This window comes from Eptatretus burgeri, chromosome 7 (assembly GCF_056783735.1).
Source record: "Eptatretus burgeri isolate ZD-2024b chromosome 7, Ebu_testis_v1, whole genome shotgun sequence".
NCBI lineage: Eukaryota > Metazoa > Chordata > Myxini > Myxiniformes > Myxinidae > Eptatretus > Eptatretus burgeri.
This window is the reverse complement of record NC_140967.1, coordinates 10,533,790-10,546,289: the sequence shown is the minus strand read 5'-3', so window position 1 is coordinate 10,546,289 and position 12,500 is coordinate 10,533,790. Positions and strand designations below refer to the sequence as shown.

The 12,500-nt window shown below is 52.0% G+C and overlaps 1 protein-coding gene across 2 annotated transcripts in view; it reads right to left on the bottom strand.

Moving 5' to 3' along the window:
• Window positions 1-943: 943 nt before the first annotated feature.
• Window positions 944-12,500, bottom strand: part of LOC147022656 (uncharacterized) — a 139,544-nt gene continuing 127,987 nt past the window's right edge. For both annotated transcript variants that reach the window (XM_085887436.1, XM_085887437.1), the window contains one exon: window positions 944-4,318. In XM_085887436.1, the coding sequence (XP_085743562.1) occupies window positions 2,386-3,363 (978 nt within the window). In that variant the 5' untranslated portion in view covers window positions 3,364-4,318 and the 3' untranslated portion in view covers window positions 944-2,385. The remainder of the gene's footprint in view (window positions 4,319-12,500) is intronic.

Genomic DNA, 12,500 nt, shown 5'->3' with positions numbered 1-12,500 from the left:
TGTGGGTTGAAGCACTTGTCACTGCAACCACAAGTGCAGTATAGCGTGCAGGAGATATTTGCATGGTGACAACTGCAACTTGCAGTACTGCAGGCCTTCCCCTCTGCTCTGCATCCACACCGCACAACATCCATGAGGTCCAAAGGGGCTGGTGGAGTAGCAGAAGTTGCTGGTACTGGGATTCCATCTCTGATGTCCCATCCATATTTTGTAATGTCAAGTTCAGGTGGGGCCTGCTGATCAGCTGATTTTGCAAGTACTGTCTGTAGATGTGCACGCAAAATATGTAGGAATAGATTGATCTCAGTTGGAGGTAATGCCATGAGCTTGAGGGGCTTGCCAGACTTCCTTGTGTACACATAGTACCTCATCTCACTCATCATGGTACCTTCTGGCTGACCATATAGGGCACAGAACAATGTCCGCCCTGCTTCCACGAGCTGTTCGTGGCTTGCGTTCAGCTCACCAAGTGTGGAGTACAAACCAAGGAAGTTGCCAGCTCTCAGTGTCTTCAGGGCTGACATTTTGCCTTTGCCGTATGGGTATGACGTGGTATCTGAGCCAGTGATGTAGTGCATTCCCAAAAGCTGTAGACACTTGGGGCCAAGCTGGTCACAGGTGGTGTTGATATCCCAAATTGCTCCATCCCACCTTTCCATCTGCACTGTGGCCTGGATGTTGTGCTGGTAAACCCAGTAAACCATCAATACAAAAACATCAGTGTCATCAGAGAGGATACGTATCACTCTTGCATTACATTCAGCAGCCATGAGCAGATGTGAGATCATTGTAATGTCTGCTTCATCATGGTTGAACGTACCATGGCTACGGCTCTCCACAGTAACTCCTTCACCAAAGTTATACGTACTCAAAACCTTGGACAGCTGCAACTTGTTCTGCTTGTTTTTCAGGATGGCGTCTCGACTAGGCAGGGTGTGTTTATTGTGAGGTCATAGTTGATGGAACCAATGCCTGCACGCCTCACTCGTTCATGGTCCTTTGCAGAAACATCATATTATTTGTCAAAGACTAAGATCTTCTGACCAGCAATGGTAGACAGCCTTGTCTTGATGGACTCAACTAAGACTGACACAGTTCCCCTGAAAGGCCAGACAATATGATAGAGAAGTTGGCTCGTGTTAATGGTAACATCTGGTTGCAGAGGCTGTTGTGCCTGAACACAGAATTTGTGTGCCTGTGGTGCTTTGTTGCCTTTCCTTAAGCACCCATATTCATCAATCAGTGAGGGGGGTACTGCGCAGAGCTCAAACTGGAAGATTGGTCCGAGCTCCATTTGTCTTTGCTGTCCAATCGTCAGCAGCCTGAGGAAGAGGGTTTCTCGATCATAGATCATCTTGCCCCAATTTTCACTCCTTTCTGCAAGTGCTCCATTGTCTTGATGGGGAATGAGATGGTTGCATGGAATCCACCTGAAAGGGATGCATGGAACTCTGCAACAATTTTCTGACCTATAACCACGGAATCCTCAACATTCACTTCAGCTTCTCGGGGAGCAATTCGACCATTGGCAATGTTGTACAGATGTGGTGAGTGATTCTCAAGAGGATGAGACACATTCGACAATTCAAGTAAAATCCGGCGCCTATCATCTGCATCAAGTTCTCTCCTATTCTTCCCCTCCTTGTGATGTGGTCCGATTATCGTGCCCTTTTCTCTCACTTGGTCTTCATTGTCCTTGTTTGAGGAGTCAGGGTTGATGTGCTCCATTGTATCTGAGATGTAGGCAGTGACAGGAAAGGAATCGATCCACTCTGCTACCATCTCTGGAGAAAGTCATACCCTTGAGGCCACCCTTGCCAATTCTAATAGCAGTTTGTTCACCGAACTGATCAGAGCTCACACCATTCCAAATGCCTTCCTGGTGACGACACCCAAAAGCACCTGATATGAGCTCTGACTTGGCATCTGGTGGCAGCAGATAGCGCATCTCCAGAAGGTGATGGGTAATGTAACGGGCATAGTGATGGTGACCAGCAACAAAGAAGTAGGGAAGCATGCGTTCAAGTGTTAGCTGTTGCAGCAGGAAGTCTGTCTCCCTCTCACTACGCAGAAGTTGATGAACAAGCAGAGTAGGCTTGATGAAGTTATCAACCCAGTGCTTCCCAGTTGAGTGCTGTCTGCATGTCTCAAGGAAGCTGCACAATTCCTGGAATGTCTTGGGGCCGGTGGTGAGGAAGGAAATGAGAAGGGCAGTCGAAACCATCCGGAAGGCTCTCATTGATCGAACCCAGGACTTGCCACTCATGATTCCTGCCAGGCCCCCGAATGCTGAACTGATGAGAGTCTCAACACCAGAGCCACGCATGAGTTTGCCAATGCAACCACAGAAGGACTGCACAATGTGCATTATCCCAGGCCTCAGAATCACATTTTAAAGCGATCAACGTCATGCCACTTGATTTGGCAAGCCACCATGTAGAGCTGGAGATCCACAGAGATGTGGACATAAGTCATTCCCATATCAGTCAATGACTTCTGAAGATACTCCAGTGAAGTCACTACAGTGTCTGGATGAGAAGCTTTGGCATCAATAAGGGGTCCGAACATGGAGGTACTTGCTGGCTTTTTTTCTGCATGACTGGTGAATGCTTCTTGGTTGTTGAACCCACCCCATTCCATGGCGTTTACCTGTGTGCTGACTGTGTTTAGCCACTTCATGTCCTTTTCCTGTGCAGCAGCTAAACTAGCTTGCCGGGCACACACTTCTTGGTCGGAGAATCGAGAGGTTGCATCCACAGCCGGGGGGTTCACTTTGGATGGCCCAGTGTAGTGCTGCAGAGGAAGGCTCCCTGATGAGCTGCTGCTTGTCCTCGACTGGGCAGCTTTCTTAGACAGTCGTGGGATAATAAGGTCGCTCTTCCCTGGGTGGGCATGCCGATACTCAAGAATGCCTGCAGGATGGGGTTGCTGAAATTCATGTGAGAGGACATGAGTAGTGCGCCGACCATTAGGCGTGAACACTTGCAGATCAAGATTATCAAACCAGGCAAAAATCATGCCAACAATTCTACTCAAACCCATGAATTGGTGGAGAAGCTGAGCATTGTCACCGAGAAAATGAGCAGCGGATTTCCTGAATCTCAGGACCTCATCATTAGACGTTGTGAACCCATGTTCATGAAAGAGCTTTAGAAGATCAGAACTGTCATGGCGGTGCAGTAGTTTGACAGCCAGTCCGAATGCTGTCTGATTTCTGGTACCTGTAACATGATTTTGAATTGACTGGCTCAGGCTTAGAGATTTCTTGGTCATTTCACCACCAGACACCAAGTCTGAAATCAACCTCAGTAAAGTTGGGCTTGTTGCCTTGATTGTGATGGCTTGTGTAAATTCTGAGGTCATAATTGGCACTGTTGTACTTGACTGAGTGTACCTCCTTCTTGATCTGCCTTACCACAGAATCAATACTCCTCTCATCTGCATCATCCACTTTAACCATTTTCAGATGGTTAGCAATGGACTCACGGAAACCAACAATGGTAGCACATCCATCTACCCGAACTAACATAACGTCCTTACTCATGCAGTCTGTTAGTTTGCTAAACATATCATGTCGAGTGAGTTTGCCACCAAGATCACAGTACAGGGAATGCAGTTCAACGCTATTCCACATCTTTGACCTGTCACAATTCATGCGCTCTATGACGTTCTTTAGGGCACTTTCTTCTGCAACACCAGTTGGCAAATCAGCATATTTAGGGACTGTCATGAAACTGTTATAACAGCGTACATGGTATTTGCACTCAGCCACAGGGAGATTAACCAAATATCCAATATGTAACTTGACCGTTCTGGCTACTTCATCATTACGTTGCTCAGCAGCATTAATGATGGCATCTTTCATAGTTGGGATGGGATTACCTTCCTTGTCAAAACGTTCTTTAGTCATGCACTAACGAACACGATCCCATCTTTCTGGATGTTTGTCATCAACAGGTAAACATTCTTTGCCACAAAAAAATGCAGTCACGTTTGTAAACAAACGCACAACTGCCTGTTGCCTGTGTGCGACATCTTGTTGTCACTGTAACACAATCATCTTCAGCTTTTCTTTTCTTTGATTTACGAAGTTTCTCAATTTTTTGTTTTGATGTGTAAGTACAGTAGCATCCTTTGTGACATTCTATGCGAACAGCATCACCACCACCATCAACAATATCCTGTAGTTTTGCACGTAGCTCTTCATCTCCATGGGCTTTGGCACAGGAGATCAATGTCTTGATCCCTTGATCAGCGAATTTCTTCAATTCCTCTCCACCATGACACACGGGAAGAATGCACCTTGAATCAGCCATATCTGTAAAAACAAAACAATTAATTAGTAACTCGCATTAATGTCGTATGTGAGCGTCCAGTTGTCAGAATAGTGACCTTGTTGTCATTCAAAATGTATCTCACACGGCAAACAATTGCCAGGAACTCCAACATTGACCTCAAATTTACTTCTAATCACAAAAATAAGGTTAAATATCGATTCCTCGTGCCAAAATTATATGGAAAAGATGTCTCATGTGTAATTTTAAGTTCATTACCTAAAAAGTTATATTTTCAGCCCGGTCGATGACGGCCATCTTGTATTTGCGCAAAAATAACAGATTTCCCCATGATTGCCATCTGGGCAACCAAGCTTAATTTTGTCTATGCATGCCTGTGAACAAGAAATCACCATAAAACCATACACTTTTGAGGACAACAAGGTTACTTCTCTGGCAAATGGACTAAAAGGCAAAAGTCATTTCAAAGTTCATTGATGCAGGGGAATGGATGGAGATGGTCGCAAAACACAAATGAGCATGATGGATGCACGGGCTGCCTGCAGGGCAGTCCTTGCAAAACTGGATGGTCCTGGAGCACATGGTGATGGATGGACACAGAGGCAAACGCAAACAAGGGCTAGCAGGCATGGGGTCATGGCAGAGGCAGGCAAACTCAGCATGGCAAGGCAAGTCCATGCAGAACAGGCAGCTGCAGCACAACAGACCGGCAGGTGAAGCTGGCCAGCCTCTGGTGTGGTTCCATCAGGTCTGGAGGGAGTGCGATGGTGCCAGCCGCTCTGAATGCGGCCAACTGTCTCTCCCCCATTCTATCGCCTTTGCCTGTCTCTGTCCATACCCACTCCCTTAATTTGCCACAAAACACAAAAAAAAATTTATTTCCCTTTTATAATTGTCTCCCTAACCCCCTTTATCGTCTTTGTTTGGCTCGCCTATCATGTCCACCTAGCCTACTCCCAACCCCTAAAATCCTTTTTAGAGGGGAATAGGGAGAAACTAGCGTCCTGTCTCGAGGCCCAACAAAGCCTCAGAATGGCCTCCTCAGAGTTCAGCGATCTACCAAGGTGAGTCCAGCGGCCGACAACGAGTGAAGGGATGGATGGTGCGAAGGGGTACATCTCCTATCTACCCAAACATTCATTAACCTGAAACTACCCCGGGGCTTTCCAAAAACGCCTCACACTTTAACTATCGGTTCTAAAAACCATGATTCCCGTCGCCTGTGTTGGTGTCCATTATAAATTTGGGCCTTGCCCTCAAATTTTCATTCGTGCCCTCGCACAATTTCCTGGCTGGGCAGCGTGGCTCAACTTGCAGTACTCCCCCTCTCCGGGAACTTTAACCATCGCACCCCCAGGCCCGCAGGCTGCCTCCGAGCCGACCTGCTCCCTCTGAACACGGGGTTGCCCTCTCTGGCATTGCCCCTCTCCGATGCCCACATGGCGTGTTGATGCCCCGGGTCCCTTTCTGAGGGTCGCCCGTGCCCACTACACTGCCCCGGTAGCGTTCTTGCGCTACGAGTCCCGTTTCCGACAGGTCGCCCGTGCCCACTACACTATCCTGGCCCCTCTTGGGCCCTTGGCCTACTCTGGCCAACGAGTCCGGTGCCTGGGGTGCTCACTAAACAAAACTCACCTTTCCACAGCCACGCTCCCAGCAAGTCCATGAACTCCTGCACCCCTCTAAATGGGTTTCGTGCTTTCACTCGACACCAACAAAACGACCTCCTATTAGTAAATTTAACGACCCACTACCTAACATTAAACTGACCCCGGGGTCTCTTGGGTGGGAATCACTCCTCCCCAACCAGTCATTCGCACCATGCATACCACATTCGCTCCACTCACACACTTGGGCCCGCTGTCCCACACTCATTCCTCACACACTTTCCATTTCACAACTCACACCAACACTCTATACTGCCATCTTTCCTAATTAAATCCCCTCACTAACTCGTGCGCCCTCGTCATCCCTTAAAACTCATGCACGTTCCATTTACTTCACGTTGCTCAGCTACGTCTCCACCACACATTTCCAGTCTGTCCGTGTCTCCAAAAATCCAACAATTCCCATTTCCTAAATCGAAACTGAAATCTCTCGAACTAATCCATTCCACAGGCTCCATGAGGAACAACCATCTCATGTCCCCAAGAAGCCGGTCTAACTATCGCTAACCCATCCCCCTCACTAGTACTTCCTGTGCCCCCTCGCAAGGGGGTCTTCTACCCTCTGCCTGGGGCTCGTGTCCACTCGAAGTGGCGAGGCTTGCTTTTTTTTTTCCTGCCAACACCAGCGCGGCAATTCGCAACCTGCCCGTGACGTCATGGCAGCTGTTCGCGCACATCGTCCCCTTGGACGGTAACCTCCCGCAGGGATTCCCTTCTGCCTGATTTCAACCATGCAGCCACGACGTCACTGCGCTTCCCAAAGCAAGGCCCGTGCTTGAGGGGTTCCCCACGCGAGCACATGTGCTCTGCCCGTCCGTAACCCGCGCCACAGAATCCCCGATGATGTCATTCGCACCCCGAACATGCGCGATCTCTTGCGCAAGCCGGGGTACGTGTAACACATCGGCCGCTTCGCACGCTCTGCGAACAGAACGCATGACGCAGGCCACATGGAGCTTTACAAACACACTCGCCCGGAGAACCCGTGCAAATCAAATTCACAATTCCAGCCTAACTTTTGTCCGTCCGCGGGATCGGCTACATGCACCGCATGAGTTTCCGGACCGGATTTCACTCACGCAGGTGCGCATGTGGTGGCCTCGTGCGAAGCACGGTACGGACCCCGCGCGTGCTGCTGTGCCAATCCGGCACGGTCCTCGAAACCACTACGGCCGCTACACGGCCTTTGTTCCTCCTCAAGCACAGTCTTTGTCGCACTCTCACGCGCACATTCTCACATGCCCTGATGCTCACACACTCCACCATGGCACTCGGACACGCAGTTGTGCCCTCTCACATACCAACCGCCATTTCTCTTTCATACCGCGACCTCACACACGCGGTTTCTTTCACACACGTCGCTTCTCCCTTAAACACCTTTTCACTCACGTATCGTGCTTCTTCCATACACGGGATTTCACTCACACACGGAGAATCGCTTGCACACGCCATAACACTTACACACGGGGTTTCACTCACACAATGCGTGCTTTCCAGCACGCATTTCGCCACACTCGTAACCACACACACCGGGACGACCACGCTGGGATTTGCGCTACCTCAAGCGCTCCCTGGGTCTCCTTCCCCCCCAGCTCCGCGTGCACCCATTCATAGCACTCGCCCCCTCTACCTCGCAAGGCTCAACCGTATGTTGAACGAGGTGCCGCGGAACAAGAGAAGCAAGAGTGTAAGCATCAACTCCGCTTTATTGCGCGTCCTGATGTACATTCCTGCCACCCCTAGCGTGGGAGTCATGATATACGAAAACCCAATCACGTGATACAGCACACTCCTCCCCTCGTAAAATAACAAGTCAAATGATGAAAGGACAATCATAACATGACCACCCGAAACCAATCAACACTCATAATCCTCCAAGTACCGCGGCCGCACTCTGACCCGCCTCGGACGAGCAGCGCCGCCAGACAGCCCAGGCTCAGACACCTCCCGGCTCGTTCGAGGTGACACCCTCGCCGGACTCGCGCCATCCGCAATAACAACCGCCCCCGGCCGACCAGCCTGCCCGATGTCCCCGGGCAGGACAGAATAAGGCGAAGACCCCCTGGGCGTCGGCACATCCGGCCCTGGCGATACAACCTCTGGCCACGGCGACATTACAGGTGGGGGTCCCACATCGTTCGGCCCGGGGGCGTGTGGGGGGGTGAGGCTGAACAGCGATCATGCATTTGGTCCACGTGCCGCTTCCACTCCTCCCCACCATCAGTCCGCACCATGCAATTCGCCGGCCCCAGCACCACCGAGACCACAGCCGGCACCCATTTGGAACTGTGGAAATAATCGCACACCATTACCCGCTGCCCCACATCGAAACCGCGCAGCAGCGTCGGACGCGACACCGCCCCACTCCCCGACCCTCCAGGTCGCAGCAAATCCAGTCTGGACCGCAATGCCCGTCCATAGAGACGAATGGCAGGTGAATCACTTGTGACAGGATGAATCGCGTTCATGTAATGGAGCAAAAAGATATCGACCATTGTCTGCACAGGTGCAACACCCCCCCCCCCTGCGCAAAATCGTTTCAACATCTTAACAAACGACTCAGCCTGCCCATTCGTCTCAGGATGATACGGTGCGGACCTTAGATGTCGAATACCATTTTGACGCATAAACTCATCATATACACCTGCGATGAACTGCGGACCGTTATCAGAGACCAGGATCTCCGGTAATCCTTTATTAGCAAAGATCGTCCGCAGTTTCTCTGCTGTAATGTTTGCTGATGTATGCTGCATTACTTCAACCTCCGGCCATTTAGAGAATGCATCGATCACAATCAAAAACATTTTGCCATTAACTGGCCCCGCAAAATCTACATGGACCCTCTGCCAGGCTCTGTCTGGGGTAGGCCATAGTCCCACAGCTCGACGCGGGTTATCAGCATCTGTTTAACACGTGGCGCAACGCTTAACCAACAGCTCAATGTCTTTGTCCAACCCCGGCCACCACAACAGGCTACGAGCAAGACTCTTGGTCTTCACGACGCCAAGGTGACTGACATGCAGTTCTTCCAAACACCACTGCCTGAACTTCGGTGGAATCACTGAAGGCCGGTGTCGAAGGTAGATTGCTCCAATTCCCCGTAGAAATCGCCTGGACGACACGGGCAAGCACAGGATCACGAGCCGATTCCACCGCGACCTGTCTGGCCGTGATCTGCCCGCTTTGGACCTGGCCCAGCGCGAACACATCGACCCGGTCGGCCGACTCAGACGCAGCTGGACCCTCCGCACACGGCAAGCGTGAGAGCCCGTCGCAGTTAGCATGCTTCTCGATGCTTCGGAACTAAATATCATAATCGTAAACACCAAGAAACAGACACCACCGCTGTATTCGCGCGGCCGCTACCACCGGTACCCCGCGTTCGGGTCTCAGGATGAATTGAAGCGGTTTGTGATCCGTCTGCAAAGTGAAATGCCGCCCCAGCAGGTATTGATGAAACCTCCGCACACCCCAGATGAGGCTGAGAGCCTCGCGCTCGATCTGGGCATATTCCCGCTCTGCTGCGGACAGGGTCCGGGATGCAAAACAAACAGGCCGCTCGGAACCATCATCCATCCTGTGGGAGAGCACTGCCCCGATGCCATATGCAGAGCTGTCACATGCCAATAAGAGCGGACGCGCAGGCTCGTAGTGCACGAGGACCGTATCCCTCTGTGAGCAGCCACTTGACGCGGCCGAACGACGCCTGGTGTGCAGGCCCCCAAGCCCAGCGCTCGTCCTTCCTGAGCAACCGTGTTAACGCCGCAAGTTGTGAGCTGAGCCCGCGCACGAACCTTTGGTAATACTGGGCCATACCAATGAACGAGCGCAGCTGCGTCTTGTCGCGAGGCGGTGGCATGTGTTGAATCGCCTCCACCTTCCGAGGACCTTTCAACAGCCCCTCTGGCGTGATGATGTGCCCGAGGTATTTCAAGCGCTGCTTGAAGAACGCGCACTTGTCCCTGTTCAAGCACAGGCCGCACGCTTCTAGCTTTGTCAGCACTTGGGCAATATTCGCAAGGTGCTCATCCGCCATTTTCCCCGCAATGAGCACATCGTCCAGGTAGGTCTGAGCGGGCAGGCCAATGCAAACCTGATCCATGGCTTTCTGCCACAAGGCTGGGGCCGAAGCAATCCCAAAACAGAGTCGGGTATATCGATCGAGCCCTTGACATGTGTTGATTGTTAAAAGCTCGCTACTCCCAGGATCCATCGCCAGGTGAAAATATGTATCACGCAGGTCTAGCTTCGTGAAGTATTGACTCCCCGCCAATCGCGCGTATATTTCATCGATTGACGGCAGTGGATATTGCTCCACGCTGAGCCCCGGGTTAACCGTGGATTTGAAGTCCCCGCACAATCAGACGTCTCCATTCCGTTTCAGCACCGTGACAACCGGGGTGGCCCAATCTGAGCACGACACCCGTTCGATCACTCCACAGGCCTCCAGCCTATCCAGTTCACCCTTGACCTTGTCCAGCAGGGCATACGGCACCGGACGTGGTTTACAAAAACGAGGAACCACCCCCTCCTTCAGGAAGAGCTTTGCCTCCACGCCCTTGAGTTTCCCAAGGTCGTCGCAAAACATACCTTGATGTCTTTGAAGAATCTTCTCCAACTGATCCTCCCACCGGCTCAGCACGGGTTGCACAAGGTGAACTGCGGCCCAGTCTAGCCTGATGCAGGACAGCCAATCTCGGCCGAGGAGAGACGGTCCCTCCCCCGCACGACGTACAACGGAAGTGTGGCGACCAGGCCTTGGTACCACACAGACACGTCTGCCATCCCGACTGGCGTTATCTTCTCGCGGGTGTACGTAAACAGCGTGAGGTTTGACCTGATAAGCTTCAGACCATTGAGTCTACGTGCGGTCTGTTCGCCGATGATCGACACAGCCGCTCCCGTATCGACCTGAAACGTGATCGGCGTTTTGTTCACTTCGATTTCCACCGTCATCGGGCGCGCCGCCGCAGGGCCAATTGAAAACAGGCTCAACAACGGCCGCCGGTTCCGCCCCGGGTTGCCTCGCACATCGCCGTCCATGACCTTAAAGGTGGCCGGCGCCCCACTGCACACACGCTTCAGATGACCCACCTTGTGACAATTTAAACACACGGTGCCTTTATACGGGCACGCATGGCGCAGGTGTCGACCTCCACATCCCAAACACGTCCGCGGTGTCACCTCGTCGCTCGTGCGGCCGCGCAGCGACGTCCGACCCGCACCGCAGGTCGTGTGCGCGTCCCGGGGTGCCCGCGACCCCGCGTGGCCGGTGATGGCCCGAACATCTCCACGAGTCTGCTCGACCGCTGTAGCCGTGCTGACCGCCGAGTCGAATGCAATGTCTTCACCCTTCAGCCGTAAAACCGCCGAAACCATCTTCGCATCCTGCAAACCAGCAATAAAACGATCTCTGAGCCGAGCTGGAAGCTCCCCCGCCGTGAACTTGTAGGCCACGGAAGAATGCTTAATCCGCGCCACGAAATCAGCGACGCGCTCCTCTGCACCTTTCGAGAGGCGATCGAACTGGTATCGAGCGAGCTGTAATGACTTCTCCGGCGCCATGTGTGCTTTAATCTTCTCCACAACGTCCTGAAACGACAGCCCGTCATCACGGAGCTTGTCCGGCGCCACCAAATCACTCAGTAGTCGATAATGTTCCGCCGAAAGCGAAGCGAGCAAGATCGACTTCTGTTTGCTCTCGTCGACCACATCATTCGCGTGGAAATAGCATCCCAATTGCTCGGCAAACAATTCGAAGTTGTCTCCGACGAAAACGGGCAAATGTCCGTTTTCAACCACCCTCGTCAGCCAACTATGGTGTACGAGGTGCCGCGGAACACGAGAAGCAAGAGTGTTAGCATCAACTCCGCTTTATTGCGCGTCCTGATGTACATTCCTGCCACCCCTTGAGGGCGAGTCATGATATACGAAAACCCAATCACATGATACAGCACAGACCGGACTCTCCTCGTCGTGATCCGCCTCAAGGGGGCACAGTCCCTCCCCTCGTTCCTGAAGGAGGCTATCCTGCTGCTTGCATCGGGTCCCAACACATTCCTCAAGCTCAACCCCATTGTCTCCCACTACCTCCATGTGTGTGTGTTCGTCCTTTGTGTCGTCCACTTCACCCCCTCTCTCCTCTATCTCCCGTGTCTCTGTTATTTCTATTTCCCTGCGTCTCCGTCGTTGTCACCGCTACCTCCTTCATTATCTCCTACGTCTCCATGTGTCTCTCCCGATACGTCTCAGTCACCCCATTTAATTTTTCCTTCTGCGTCACCGTCACTTTCTCGGTCACCTGCACGAGTCTCGCCCAACATGTCTCCCTTATTATTGTGACCTCGCCCGTCTCCATTGCAGGACCGACACAATCCACACTCCCCCCAAGATCGTTCGCTCCAACACGTGGCGCCACCCTGATTCCTCTTATGCCCGTCCTTATTGCCTTCTGCTCTTTCTGGAGGTTTCGCCCCATGCGCTGCATCTCTCGCCGCTGTGTTTGCATCTCACCCTTCATTGCCTCCATTTTATTTTC